This window comes from Scyliorhinus torazame, chromosome 10 (genome assembly GCF_047496885.1).
Source record: "Scyliorhinus torazame isolate Kashiwa2021f chromosome 10, sScyTor2.1, whole genome shotgun sequence".
Taxonomy (NCBI): domain Eukaryota; kingdom Metazoa; phylum Chordata; class Chondrichthyes; order Carcharhiniformes; family Scyliorhinidae; genus Scyliorhinus; species Scyliorhinus torazame.
In genome coordinates, this window is record NC_092716.1 from 153,052,660 (window position 1) to 153,068,639 (window position 15,980).

The 15,980-nt window shown below is 46.4% G+C and overlaps 1 protein-coding gene across 1 annotated transcript in view; it reads left to right on the top strand.

Moving 5' to 3' along the window:
* The first annotated feature begins 5,439 nt into the window (after window positions 1-5,439).
* syt13 (synaptotagmin XIII) overlaps window positions 5,440-15,980 on the top strand; it is a 104,131-nt gene continuing 93,590 nt past the window's right edge. Inside the window, 2 exon segments of the mRNA XM_072517695.1 lie at window positions 5,440-5,867; window positions 15,633-15,855. Of these exon segments, the coding sequence (XP_072373796.1) occupies window positions 5,682-5,867; window positions 15,633-15,855 (409 nt within the window). The 5' untranslated portion in view covers window positions 5,440-5,681.

Sequence of the window (15,980 nt, forward strand, 5' to 3'; positions counted from 1 at the left end):
CCTTGATCTGATTGTATTTCTGTGGGTAGTCCATATCTAGTAAAGAATTTAAGTAACTCCTCCACAATCTTTTTAGCTGTAATATTGCATACTGGAATGACCTCTGGAAACCTAGTAGACACATCCATTATAGTCAAAAGATATTGATTCCCACTTTTTGTTTTAGAAAGCAGTCCTACGCAATCAATTAAGATCCTTGTAAAAGGTTCCTCAAATGCTGGAATGGGTATTAAGGGCACTGGTTTTATCACTGCTTGAGGTTTCTCTATCACTTGACATGTGTGACATGATCGACAAAATTTAACTACATCTTTACGTAGTCCAGGCCAATAAAAAAGTTTTTGTATTTTAGCTTGAGATTTCCTTACTACCAAATGACCTCCCGCTGGTACCTCACGTGCTACACGCAACAACTCCTTTCTATACCTTGCTGGCAATGCCACTTGATGAACTTCTGTCCACTTTTCATCCGCCTGCATATGCAAAGGTCTCCATTTTCTCATCAAGGCATCATTTTTACGGTAATAACATTCTGGTATACACTCAGATTCCTCTTCCGTGCATGCTTACTGATACATCCGTTTTATTTCTATATCTTTCTGTTGTAACTCTGCCAATTGTCCTTAACTAAAAATATCTGCCTCATCCTCCACCTGTTCTTGTTCTTTTCCAACCATCTGATCAAAAATCGTTTCTGATAATTGAACTTCAACTTTATCTTCACACTTTGATTTCTCCTCTTGTCTTAACCTGTGACTTTGTGACCTTGTTACTACAGAATCCGGAAAAATCCCAGGATATTCGACTTTCTACTTCAGTTGTCTGATTTTCCACTGGTTTATCAACCACAGTAGGCATCACTCCCACCTGCGTTCCAGCTATATCATTACCCAAGATAAACTTTATTCCTGGACAAGATAGTTTCCCTATTACTCTTACTACCACTTCACCAGTCTTCACTGGACTTTCCAACCTTACCTTACACAATGGAACTATTCTTCTCACATTGAATCCCACATATTACCACCTTTTCTGGCAATATTCCTCCCAAACTACATAACTCCTCATCTCTTACCATCAAAGGTTGACTAGCTCCCGTATCTCTTAAAATTGTGACTTCTTTACCTGCTCCTTCTGGTACACATGAGTAAACTTTACTCACACAAGTAAATTCTTTAAAGAGACCTGGAACCTTCTTATCAATCACCTGGTGTACAATCATTTGCACCTCCTTCACTTCACTTTGGCTTTTCTTTACCACTTTAACAAACCCTACTGACTTATCTTGTTTTACCACATCAGCCTTCCCAGTGCTTTTCAACCACCAACATTGCGACTTTACATGACCTAGTTTATTACAGTGAAAACATTTGAAACTTTTCATTTCATTTCCACCCTCCTGGATTTCTTTTTTAATCTGAGGTACACTCTCCTTATTATCTCCCATCAGATCTCCTTTACCTCTACCACTTGACTATTTCTCTTTTCCCTAGTTTCTATCCCTCACAGGCTGAAACTGATGTCGGAAACCAAGCTTTGATTTATGAACTAATTCATAATCATCTGCCATTTCTGCTGCTAACCTCGCAGTTTTAACCCTCTGCTCTTCCACATGAGTTCTCATTACATCAGGAATTGAACTTTTAAACTCCTCCAAAAGTATAATTTCTCTGAGAGCTTCATATGTTTGGTCTATTTTCAAAACCCTTATCCACCTCTCAAAATTACTCTGTTTGATCCTTTCAAACTCAATGTATGTTTGACCAGATTCTTTCCTTAAATTTCTAAACCTTTGTCTGTAAGCTTCAGGCATTAGTTCATATGCACCTGAGATGGATTTTTTCACCTCCTCATACGTCCCAGATACCTCCTCTGCTGGTGATGCAAACACTTCACTAGCCCTACCTACCAGCTTTATTTGAATCAGTAATACCCGCATGTCCTGTGGCCATTTCATTTGTTTAGCTATCTTCTCAAATGAAATGAAAAAGGCTTCTACCTCCTTCTCATCAAACCTTGGCAATGCTTGGACATATTTAAATAGATCCCCACCAAGCCTTCAACTGTGATGCTGTTTCTCTTTATCCTCATCACTATCCTCAAACTATACATTTCCCCTAACATCCGCCAATTTTAACTGACTCGTGTTTTATGGCCATTTTCTGAAGTTCAAACTCCCTTTTTCTTTTTCCCTGATCTGTACCTCCCTTTCTCTTTCTTGTTGTTCTGCTAGGGCTATTCTTTCCCTTTCCCTCATTTCGTATTGAAGCTGCTTTAATTCTTTTTCATGTTCAAATTGCTTAATCTGTAACTGGATTTTTGCCATTTCTAATGAGACTGACTGTATCTCAGGCAATTTTAAATGCTCAGCTACCGCCGTATGTACCACTTCTTTTCGTATGCTGTCAGGTACGTTAACTGCAATGTTTTTGCCTAATCTAAAAGCCTGTTTTTAGTCTCTATTTGTGAGGAGTTTAAAAATTCAATTCCTGATGTAGTGAGAACTCATGTGGAAGAGCAGAGGGTTAAAACTGCGTGTGACCTTTCCACCCCAAAAAACTTCTGAGCCTCTGAAAGAGCCATTGTCCACAACACACTCCCTACTTAACCTGGAATATCATACCTGAAAAGCAAACACAAATATGCTCACCCCTCACTGTCTTTAAGTTCACTAAGCCAACCCAACCAAGAAAGATAGACTTTTACCCCACGAGCCCCCAATTATTTATGGGCCAGGGTTTAGAGAACACCAAATTATATCATGGAGTTCAACTGACCTCCAACTTTTAATAGATTTTTGTTATGGGGAGCACAAAGGCCCACTTCCCAGATGTGATGCAACAGAGGACCTAAGTATTTTTAAACAAACCAATGTTTATTCTATGAATCCAGTTAACATGTTATAAACACACAGTAAACATTTTATCAACTAACAACACTGATAGCCGCCCCCCCCCCCCCCCCCCCCCCACCAAAGATACGGTACTCTATAGGTAACCCGTAGTACTTTCCTAACAACATCTGTCAGCCAAACACCCTGGGCGCGATTCTCCACTCCCACGCCGGTTGGGAGAATCGCCTGGGCAGCCGCAATTTCCGGGGACGCCGGTCCGATGCCATCCCGCGATTCTCCCAAGCGGCGGGAACGGCCCGGTCGAGTTTCGCGGGCCGCAGGCCGGAGAATCGCCGGAGACACCGAAAATGGCGATTCTCCGGCACCCCCGCGATTCTGAGGCCCGGACGGGCCGAGTGGCCAGGCCAAAACGGCGGGTTCCCCCCGGTGCCGTCCACACCTGGTCGCTACAGTCGTGGGCAGTGCATGAACGCTGGGGGGGCGGCCTGAGGGGGGGGCGAGGGGGGATCCTGCACCGGGGGGTACCTTAAATGTGGGGTGGCCTGCGATCGGTGCCCACCGATCGTCGGGCCGTCCTCTCTGAAGGAGCACCTCCTTCCTTCCGCTGCCCCGCACGATCCGTCCGCCATCTTCTTGCGGGGCGGATTTGGACAGGACGGCAACCACGCATGCGCGGGTTGGCGCCGGCCACCCCGCGCATGCGCGGATGACGTCCATCATGCGGCGCCGGCCATGTCATCTATGCGGCGCCGCTTTTACGCGGGCGACAAGGCCTCGCGCGGGTAGATGACGCGGCTCCGATACTGGCCCATTGTCAGGGCCTGAATCGGTCGGGACCGGGGCCGTTCCGCGCCATCGTGAACCTCGACGGCGTTCACGACGGCGCGGCCACTTCGGCGTGGGGGTGGAGAATCGTGCCCCCTTTTTTCTACAAAAAGAATAGGTTTGCATTCCTTATAGAAACAGGTATTACTTTGAAATTATCAAGTGATCTGGAGACATTGTTTAGCATGCAGAGAGAGACCAAAAATACACCTGCTTGGTTTGGATGTAGCTCCCCAACTCAAAACCGAAACTAAAACTCAGAGCCAAAAACAGCGTCCAGCTCAAAACGAAAGTAAAAAGCAGAACCAGAGCCCAGCTCCGCACACACAATGACATCGCTGCAGCCACTTGAGAAGACAAACATTTCTTAAACTAACATTCCCATGACAGTGGTAGACAGTCCGACACGTGCAGCCCAGAGGGTGTGTTGCAGGGCACCTGGCCATGACAGCTGGTATCGGTGCCAACATGTGGTGCAGGGTGGGGGTTCAGCCATCCTTGGCTGGGGGGATTTGGGTTATGTGCCAGGGGCACAATGCTGCCGACTCACCCTGGCCGCCCTGAGGAGGCCGTGCAGTTTTTTATGGCACTGCTGGCTGCTCTGGATGGTGTTGACCACGCTGCTCACGGCCTCTGCTACCTGTGCCCAGGCATGGAAAATGACGGAGATGGCAGCCTCTTTGCCAGGCCAGGGTACAGGGTCATCCACCTCTCCTCTACCACGTCTAAGAGGATCTTCAGCGTGGCATTGGTAAACTGCGGGGCTGCTCTTCGCTGCCATCTTGTTGGCTGGGACCGTGTGTGTGGGGAGTGCAGTGTGTATATGCGGCTACAGTTTGTCAGCTTCCTGTGTGTCAATCGCAGAATCCGGCACCATTTTGCATTGGAATTGATTGTGTTCCACATGGCGCTGGTGCTAGCTCCTTAACAGTAGCGGAATCGGTCCAGATGCGGTGCCAGTTTTGCTATTGTGAAAGTCCACAAATTCTGTGTTGGTGTCGACACAGAAACAGAGAATCCCGCCCGTTACCTTCCTCTTACACTGCCTGTTCATTGTACCGAGTGCTGGAGTAGAGAACAGGATCTATTGTCTAACTATCTGACTGTTCCATCCACACCGAGTGGAATAATTGATCTTTAAATGGATCACAACAGCTTTACCCACACCACTTGCCTGTTGTGTGGTGTACAAACCTCACCAAATGCGTCAGAGGCATTTTTTAAATATAAAAAGTACTTTCAGCTGCTATTTATATATCCTATCTTACGGTAGTTGCCAGGGCCTGTTTAGAAGTTAATGAATAATAAATGTTCCTCCTGCTGCACCATTGCTGATCATTTCTCCTGCCCCCCATTCTCCTGCTAACTAGTGAATGCATCAGCAACACACAGGAGATCCCTCGTCAGCATGTTTGAAATGTTAAATGTGAACAATGTTTTTGCCAAATATTTTCAGAGGCAGGCCAATGGCTCCTAATCCGACAGGACTGTCTGCTCAATAACTGGAGCAGAGGCCAACAGTGGCAAAGCAATGACAGTCAGGAACCATTACAGTGATATATTGATATATAACATCACCCGCAGGAGAATGCCGGGTCCCCGTGCAAAAAAGGGAGTCGCAGCTTTTACTTTTAATGCACTGAATAAAATGTAATTTCTCCACCAATAAATTCATTGCTCTCTATTTGACTGGCTGCGCTAGGTAATATCACATCACCAAGCCCCGCCTCTACTGTTGAGATGGGAGTTCTGCGCTAAATGAGACCAGATTGAATTCACACTGCCTTCTCTTGTATCTACAGTACTTCTAACTGGCTCAAGGATGGCTGTCCACAGGATCTCCTCCACAACGAGTCGAGTGTGTCTGTCTGTACTGAGTGAGGACTGAACTCCCAGGTCAGAGCAGCTGAAAGGAGAAGTTGTTCGGGGGAGCCAGAAGGATGCTGCAGATTTATCCCAGGTCAGGTCAGAGCTGAGCTGAGAATCACTCGATGCTGGCACTATGGTGGTATCACTTCCAATTGCTGCTGTCGGGGGCACACTGGGCACAGTTGTTGGGTTCATTGCCATCTGTGTGCTAGTCTTCCTTTGCCACTGTTTCAAGAAGAAAGGAGTTTCGAAAGACGCAGAGAATGAGGGAGCTGAGGATACCATGAGGCACAGTAAGATTGTGCGCATGTTGCAGAAGGTAAGTAAATAAACTCTATTTTCAAACTCTGGGATTTGGCTTTGTGCCAGATTAACACTCAGTGATATTTACTAAGTCTTTTCAGACTGCCTACCTGAGGAATCAAAACGTTAAAAGATTTGCTTAGATAATCTATTGGCTCTCTCAATTAAACTGCCTGTGCTACATACAAAAGGTGCATGTTAATAATAATGTTAGTCAGAGGAGTATTACAGACAAGGGACTTCTGTGACCAGCTTCAAGTCATATTGTAGTCTCAGGCAGACACTTACTGTACTGTCTCACTCTGCGGCTCCCATGACGATTAATGTGTCAAGGTTCTACTGTATTTAAATATAAATTTAGTGTATCCAATTCATTTTTTTTCCAATTAAGGGGCAATTTAGCGTGGCCAATCCACCTAGCCTGCACGTCTTTGGGTTGTGGGGGCAAAACCCACACAAACACGGGGAGAATGTGCAAACTCCACACAGACAGTGACCCAGAGCCGGGATTGAACCTCGGACCTCAGCGCCGTGAGACTACAGGGCTAACCCACTGCGCCACCGTGCTGCCCTCGGGTTCTACTGTATTAACGATAGAACCAAAATAAATGTTCTTGCCGGAGGCTTTCGGACTTGTGTATTGAATATGGGTTCTTTATTAAGAGTCCTGTAAACAACGCTGAAGTCAGTCAGAGTACAAATGAAGAAGTTGGAAATGTGGAGCTTATGCTCAAGGTATGACTGTAACCCTCTCATCACCCCCAAACCTGGGCAGGAGCCAAATTACAGGCCATCCATAAGGCGGTGTGTGTCATCAGCAGTAGTAGCAAATTGTGTTCAACCATGATGTTGGTACAGTATATCCCTCACTCTACCCATCAAGCGAGGGGACTTACCCTGCTTCTATGACGGGTATAAATGCCTAAAAATGAGGTACCAATCTGGTGAAACTACAACATAGAACTACTTGCATGCCAAGTAGCTGAAACAGTATGCCATAAATAGGGCTTATGCAATCCTAGATAGATCTAAGCTTTGCAATCCTGCCACTTCCAGTCATGGTGGTGGACAATTAAACAACCAAATGGAGTAGAAGGCTTCAAAACATCCCCATTCTCAATGATGGAGGAGCCCAGCACATCTGTGCAAAAGACAAGGCTGAAGCATTCGCAACAATCTTCAGCCAGAAGTGCTGAGTGGATGATCCGGAGGTTCCCAGCATCACAGGAGTCAGTCTTCAGCCAATTCGATTCACTCCATATGATATCAAGAAACAGCCGAAGGCACTGGAGACTGCAAAGACTTGGAGTCCTGACAACATCCTGGCTGTAGCACTGAGGACTTGTGCACCATCTTAACCGTACCTTAGCCAAGCTGTTCCAACAGCCACAACACTGCTATCTACATGGCAATGTGGAAATGCTTTGTGGTCAGCTACTGCCCTGGTAGTCTATTACGCACCATCAGAAAAATGATGGGAGGGGTCGGATACAGTTTTATTAAGCTCTAATTTACTCTTATAACCTGCTTACTGGTTGGGTTCTGCCTGGCCTACTAATAACAGCCTTGGTCTCAACATGGACAAAAAAGCTGAACTCCAGAGGTGAGGTGAGAGTGTTGACATCAAGACAGCATTTGACTAAGTGTGGCATCAAGGAGCCCCAGTACAATTTAAGTTAATGGGAATCAGGGGAACTTTCTCCACTGATTAATGTCCAACCTAGCACAAGGGAAGATGGTTGTGATTGTTGGATGCCAATCTTCTCAGCTCCAGCACCTCACTGCAGGAGTTGCTAGGGATAGTGTCCTAGACCCAACCATTTTCAGCTGCTGCATCAATGAAGTCAGAGGTGGGCCCGGCGCAGAGGAAAGAAGGCCCCCATAGAAACAGCCCGACCGCAGGATCGGAAGGCCCCGATCGCAGGCCAGGCCACCGTGCCCCCCCCCCCCCCCGCCACCGTGCCCCCCCCCCCCGGGGTCAGATCCCCCGTGCCCCCCCCCGCCCGCCCCAGGACCGCCCCCGTACTCCCACCTGCCAGGTCCCGCCGTGCGTGAGGTGAGTAATTCCCGCCGGCAGGATTGGGCCCAAACAGGACAGCCACTTGGCCCAACGGGGCCCAGAGAATCGGCGGGGGGGGGGGGGCGCACTGTCAACGGCTATCGACCGCGTGGCGGGAATCCCGCCGCCGCACGAAAAACGGCGCCGGAGTATAGGGCAGCCGGCGTCGGGGCGGCGGGGCAGGATTCGCGCCTCCCCCCAGGGATTCTCCAACCTGGCGGGGGGTCGGAGAATCCCAGCCTATGAGTTCAATAACTTCAGACTGTGAACTCCCTCCTCCACCTACCCCCCATTCTTTTTTCGATAAATGTCTTTTCTTTTCTTCCATCGATCTGTTTCTCCCTCACCATTGCCCCCCTCCCCACACCCCACCAGGGTCATGTGTTCCCTGTTCCAAGTTCTTTCATTAACATATTTTGAGCTCTGAATATGTTACTCTCAGCACCCTTCTTAGTCATTAATTCGACCATTCACATTCCTTTTGTCTTTCTGTCCACAACTTATTTGTCAATCTCCACCTATCGCTGGCCATCTATCCAGTCCCACTGCTCCACGCTCCCACTCTCCCCCACAACAGTATATACTGGATCCTATTTCCAGGTCTCTCCAGCTTCAACAAAGAGTCATCCAGACTCGAAACGTTAGTTCCCTTTTCTCTCTACAGATGCTGTCAGACCTGCTGAGATTGTCCAGTATTTTCTGTTTTTGTTTCAGATTCCAAGATCTGCAATTATTTGCTTTTATTTTAGAAGTCAAAAGGTTTGTTACTTGTCAACTGCACCAGTGCCACCTGTATTGACCACCAGGAGGAGGTTGCAGGATCTGCAATGGAAGTTGGGACTGAAGAAGGTTGGGTAAAATAACAGACCCCGTAACAATAAGAGTGCCCCCTGTAATTTGGGTCTGGAGATGAGGTACATCATGCTGTGCTCATCGAGATTTTTTGTTGGACTCAATCATCAAATGGCAAAATAAAGTGAGTCAAAATAATCCGAAAAGGACATAAAATGGTCTTTCCAGCCTTTCCCAAACCACAATGATGCTTCACAATACATATTGGGTGGAATTAATGAAGAATAATAAATTCCTGTTCAGTTACATTTTTCACAGAAAAGGGTTTTATGTTGTTGTGGTTAACTACTTATGAACAGACTCCCCTTTTTAAGTAACCAGGTTGACATGAATCTGAATGATATTTAAAAAGCTGCACATATGTAACTCAAATATCTCCCTCATTCTCCCCCCCCCCCCCGCCCCCCCCCCCCGCTTCCCCAATCGTTCAGGTGACTTTGGTAACACACTGGGAGCAATTTTAACTCTCTCCACAGGTTAGCAAGTTGGAAATCCGTTTTAATTTCCATTTCCTTTGAAGAAAATCGTTCAGGGTGTAAATATAGCTGGCCGCTTTGCAATCATTTGTTTGCTCCCACTGATAAAAGTTCATAAAAGTTAACTTTATGCCCACTGAGTGCGAAATTACAGGGTTTAAAACCCAGTTCATCTTTTGTCAGATGTAGCATATGTAAAATGCAGAATTAAAGCTCCCATTATATTCGCACACTACGGCACTTGAATCTTTTTTCAAGCATCATCTGGCGAACAGTGTGATTTTTCCATTTTCCTCACTAACCAACCTTGTGAGCTCATTACAGAAACAGGCCATTTAGCTCAATCAGTCTGTGCCATGTTTATAATCCACGCGAGCTTCACCTCATATTTCCTCATCCAAACTTACCATCTTAACCATCTATTCCCTTCTCCCTCATATGCTTTGTCTAGCTTTGGGACGGCACAGTGGCACGGTGGTTGGCGCTACTGCCTCGTAGCGCTACGGACCCGGGTTTGGTTCTGGCATTGGGGATAGTGTGGAGTTTGCACATTCTCCCCGTGTCTGCGTTGGTTTCCTCCGGGAACTCCGGATTTATCCCACAGTCCAAAGATGTGCAGGTTAGGTGGAGTGGCCATACTAATTTGCCCCTCAATGTCCAGAGATGTCATGGTTGGGTGGGGTTACAGGGATAGGACGGGGGCGTAGAGCTGGGTGGAGTGTTCTTTCAGAGAGTCAGTGCAGAATTGATGGGCCGAATGACCTCCTTCTGCGCTGCAGGGATTCTATGATTCCCCTATACTCCAACTACTTCCTGTGGTGGCAGTTCCACATTCTCATCATTATTTATTTGACAAAGTTTCTGTCATGATATTCAAGTGAACATCACAGCACATACATACATAATGATGGACAGATCAACGGACCAATTAGCACACACAACACGACAGCCAATCACAGACAAGAGCATACACAGTACAAAACAAGGAACACAACACTTCCTGAGCAGTCCAGCAGGAGACGGCTCAGGGCACAGACCTCATACTCAGACAGTCACCATGTGCTGAGTACCAGAGTTTACTATGTTAATAGTTAAAGGAAATAAAATTGCGTTGTACCATTCGCAACCGTGTTGGTTCGTCTGTGTCTCAGAGTACCCAACGCTTCAGTTTCTTCTGAATTCCCGAATGGATTTCTTGGTGATGATCTTATATTGATGGCCTCTTGTTATGCCCTGCCCCATGAGAGGATACATTCTCTCTGTGTCCACTCTGTCAATACCTTTCATGAATCTAAAGATCTCTATTCAGTCAACACTCAGATTCTTTTTTCAAGAGAAAGGAGGCCCAAACTGTAAATCCTTTACTGATCAGTTTACGCACACATTTTCCCCTGGTAAGTCTCTTTACCTTCTCCAGTGCCTCTTTTTATAATATGGCAACCAGAACTGCATGTAAAACCATGTGGTATAACCAAGGTTTATTACAGGTTTAATATAACTTCTTTACTTTTCAATTATATCCCGATGGAAATTAAACCTGCCGGTTTTTTTCTTTTATGGCCTTGCTAACCAGTGACGCAAATTTTAATGATTGTTATATTTGTACTCCAAATTCCCTTTGTTCCACTGCTCCACCTAAACTTGCACCTTCCAAGTAAAAAGCTTTCTACCTTCTACCAAAAGGCACTACCTCACAATTATCTGTATTGAGCTCCATTTGCCAATTATTTGTCCATTTTGCAAGTTTATTAATGTCCTCCTGGAATTTGTTGCAATCTTCCACAACTGGCTATCCACCCTCCCCCTTCCCAAGTTGGTGTTAACTGCACTGGGCTAAATCGCTGGCTTTTAAAGCAGACCAAGGCAGGCCAGCAGCACGGTTCGATTCCCGTACCAGGCGCCGGAATGTGGCGACGAGGGGCTTTTCACAGTAACTTCATTTGAAGCCTACTTGTGACAATAAGCAATTTCATTTTCATTTCAAATTGTGAATAGTTGTACCAGCACGGATCCTTGTGGAACACTACTTCCCTCCTGTGCCTCTCTTGAATCACTATCGCTTATTCTCGCTCTGCTTTCTGTCTTGAAACCAGCTAATAATAATAATAATAATAATTTAAAAAAATAATAATCACTTATTGTCACAAGTAGGCTTCAATGAAGTTACTGTGAAAAACCCCTAGTCCCCACATTCCAGCGCCTGTTCGGGAATTGAACCCGCGCTGCTGGCATTGTTCTGCATTACAACCCAGCTGTTTAGCCCATTGTGCTAAACCAGCTCCTAACCAGCTAGAAATCCATTCTGCCGCTTTTCCACCGACTCTAAATTCTTTGATCTTTATTCATTAGACTATTACGGGGGACCTTATGAAATGAAATTAAATAAAATTCGCTTATTGTCACAAGTAAGCTTCAAATGAAGGGACTGGTCTAGCACAGGGCTAAATCGCTGGCTTTGAAAGCAGAGGAGGAGGACATTTAGTTTCAAAATTATTTTCCCAGGCTACCTCTGACCAGCAATTTAGATTTGCAAGTGTGGAAAAAAAGAAAGACAATCAGAGACAGGTCACTGCCAGTTATCTCATTATAACATCTAGAGTTAGGAGACAATCTACAATGATTATATGTCAGTTTAATGTGGGTCTCCTTCACAAGATAATGTAGGCAGAGACTAGGCACTTGTGTGCAATGTCTGATGCCTCAGGTTAATACATAATGGGTAATCACATTTCACAGAATAGGATGAACTCGGAAGATCTAATTTGCTTTCAACAGCCAGCTCCAGGACAAACAGCTCCTACTGCCTTTAACAAAACTAAAATATTATTAAACTATTTTGACCGCAATAGGAATGAAAATTTGGAGGACTATCTAAAAGGCGACTGAGTCAATATTGATAGATATAGACATAGACATAGAATTTACTGTGCAAAAGGAGCCCATTTGGCCCATCGAGTCCGCACCGGAAAGATCAATCCACCTAAGCCCACACCCCCACCGTATCCCACAACCCAGTAACTCCACCTAACATTTTTAGACACTGTGGGCAATTTAGTATTGCCAATCCACCTAACCTGCACATCTTTGGATTGTGTGAGGAAACCGGAGGACCTGGAAGAAACCCACGTAGACACGGGGAGAACGTGCAGACTCCGCACAGACAGTGAGCCAAGCCAGGAATCGAACCTGGGACCCTGGAGCTGTGAAGTCGGGGAGAGGTTTCACAGGCCTGTACATTCTGATGGATTTAGTTGAGTGAAGAGTTGGTACATGAATAGTGGGTTTAAGGGGCTGAGTGGGGTAATGAGGCAATTGGACCACTTTGGGCTTTTTGTATTTTACCCGAGTTGTCTTCAGCTAGGAGAACTCAATATGCACTGCTTCCCAGTGGTCAGACTGTGCGGATCAAGTGTTCAACTGCTGCAAGGCCTGTTCTACCCTCCATGTCCTTATTCTCAGGGGGTTACCCCCCCCCCCTTCCTGTCCTTACTCTCAAAGGGTGCTCACTCTCTCTACCCCTGACCTTGCCCACAGTGGATGCTCTTAAGCCACCTTTCCCCATCTTCACTTGCTACCCGTGCTCTACCCACAGCCAATTGTCCTGCTTTCCTGGCTGAAAGCCTCTGATCATTTATCCATTGCTGCCCCATCCCTAATCACATGTTACTCCATTGTACGCCCCAGGATTCCCAATGCCACATCCCATGGTGCCACCGCCTATTGCCATCATGGTTCACTAATGCCCTTAAGGGAATGAAATATGCCACCCTTATCCCGTTTGGCCTGTTTGTAACTCCAGACCCATTGTAATATGCTTGCCTCTAACTGTCCTCTGACATTTCATGGCAAGCCATTCAATTTTATCAAACTGCTGTAAAAATCAAAAATCAATGAGAAACCAAGTTGAACCATCTGGCATCAACCTTAGCAGCAGAGACGACAAAGGCACACAAGTGCCTAGACACCTTTGCAAAGTCATCCCAACATCTGAGGAACCAAAGATGTGCAGGTTAGGTAGATTAGCCATGATTAATGCGTGGGGTTCCAGGGACTGGGCGGGTAGTGGCCAAATGAGTATTGGTGCGACTCAGTGGGCCGAATGGCCTCCTTCTGCACCATATGGATTCTATAAATTGTGCCAGAATAGGAAGAGCTGTCCCTCAGGCTAGTCAAGCAACAGCCTGACATCTTCATAATCAGGAATAGCTGTAAGGAATGATTTGATATCTCCTGTCCCACTGACAGGGCAGACTATCAGAGGTGGCAGCATGGTGTTATACAGTGAGGAGGGAGTTGCCCTGGGAGTCCTCAACATTGACCCTGGACCCATGAAGTCTCATGGCATCACATCAAATATGGGCAAAGAAACCTGCCACTTACTACTATTGCTCTCTCTCAGCTGATGAATCAGTACTGCTTCATTTTCAACACAACTAGGAAGATGCATTAAGAGCAGCAAGAGCACAGAATGGGGTAGGAGACTTTCTTGAGCCACTGCAGTTGTGGGAACATCCACAGCGCTGATGGAATGGAAGTTCCAGGATTTTGACCCGGAACGGCATAGGGGGATAGGGGGGGGGGGGGGGGGGGGTGGGGGTGTTGTGAAGGAACGGCAATATAGTTCCAGATGGTGTGTGGCTTGGAGGAGAACTTGCAGGTGGTGGTGTTCTCATGCATCTGTTACCCCTGCATTCCTAGGTGGTAGAGTTTATGGGTTTAGAAGGTACTGTGGAGGGAGCCTTGGTGAGTTGCTGCAGTGCACCTTGTAGATGATTCACACGGCTGCTACTGTGCGTGGAGGGTGTAAATATTTGGGGTGATGGATGGGGTGAGAAGCAAGCGAGCTGTTTTGTTCTGGATGTTAACATTGAACACACGCTTAACTGGATCAGACATATCAATACTGTGGCTGCAAAAGCAAGTCAGCTTCTGTGGTGAGTAACCACCTCTTGACTCCCTAAAGTTTTTGTCTCTCTAACCACCGACGCAGCAGTAGCAGTGTGTATCATCTAGAAGTTGCACTGCAGGATTTTGCCAAGTCTCCTTCAACAGTACCTTCCAAACCCATGATCTTGACCACCTAGAAGGACAAAGGCAGAAGGTGCATGGGAACACCACCATCTGCAAGTTCTCCTCCAAGGTATCCTGACTTGCAAACATATGGTTGTTCCTACATCATCACTGGGTCAAAATGCCCAAACTCCATTCTTAAAAGGAAATTAACTTCTATTTTGTATGTGCCACACCATCAAGTATCCAGTCTAGTTACCTTCCCTCATGCTATTTAATGGATTTTATATTTTGAAGGTGGAGAAGCCAGTAGCTCCCATTTTACCGGCTGATAGGAGTTCAGGTTATTTACAGGTTTCTGCCTCTGTTCTTAGTTACTACATGGATAGAGAGAAAGGAAAGGGAGAGGAAGGAAGGGGCAGCACAATAGCATAGTGGTTAGCACTATGGCTTCACAGCGCCAGGGTCCCAGGTTCGACACCCACTTGGGTCACTGTCTGTGCAAAGTCTGCACATTCTCCCCGTGTCTGCGTGGGTTTCTTCCGGGTGCTCCGGTTTCCTCCCACAGTCCAAAGATGTGCAGGTTAGGTGGATTGGCCATGCTAAATTGCTCTTAGGTTAGATGGGGTTGCTGGGTTACAGGGTTAGGGTGGAGGTGTGGGCTTAAGTAGGGTGCTCTTTCCAAGAGCTGGTGCAGACTCGATGGGCCGAATGGCCTCCCTTCTGCACTGTAAATTCTATGTCTATATCTATTCTCGCTTTGAGAATGCGGCTCACCATCACCTTCTCAAGGGCAACCGGCTCGTTGGTCTAGGTGTAAGATTCTCGCTTCGGGGGTTGTCATACATGAATATGTGAGAGGCCCCGGGTTCAAATCCCGGACGAGCCCTTTGATGTTGTTAGGGCAGCACGGTAGCATAGTGGTTAGCACAATTGCTTCACAGCTCCAGGGTCCCAGGTTCGATTCCGGCTTGGGTCACTGTCTGTGCGGAGTTTGCACATCCTCCCCGTGTGTGCGTGGGTTTTCTCCGGGTGCTCCGGTTTCCTCCCACAGTCCAAAAGATGTGCAGGTTAGGTGGATTGGCCATCATAAATTGTCCTTAGTGTCCAAAATTGCCCTTAGTGTTGGGTGGGGTTACTGGGTTATGGGGATAGGGGGGAGGTGTTGACCTTGGGTAGGGTGCTCTTTCCAAGAGCCGGTGCAGACTCGATGGGCCGAATGGCCTCCTTCTGCATTGTAAATTCTATGATAATCTATGAATTAAGAATGGGCACAAATACTGGCCTTGTCAGCAATACTCGCATCCCACAAGTGAATAATAAAATATGTCACATCTGTTCTGCTGAGATGAATTCAACTCTCGTTCTTTAATTGCTATCACAGTTTAGAGTGAAGAAGACAACTGAGCCAGTTCAGCCGAGGACCCGGCTAACATCACCAAAATTCTATGGCCCTAAACCTGTGGCAACATCACCGGAATTCATTAATTATGCCGATTACGCATTAGAAACGACGGATGATCCTCTGGCTGCCGACTGGGTGGAGGCAGACAGATCCAGTTTGATGATGGATTCATCCGAAGAACTGTTTGTTGTTTCGAAGAATGGTAAGGTGGGAAACTAGCGAGCAAATGGAGTGCTGCCAATTCTCCATGCTTTAACACATTACCAGCTGTTTTATAAGTCTGCCTAAAATGATTGACTATTTCATACTGGACTGCAGGTGTAGAGC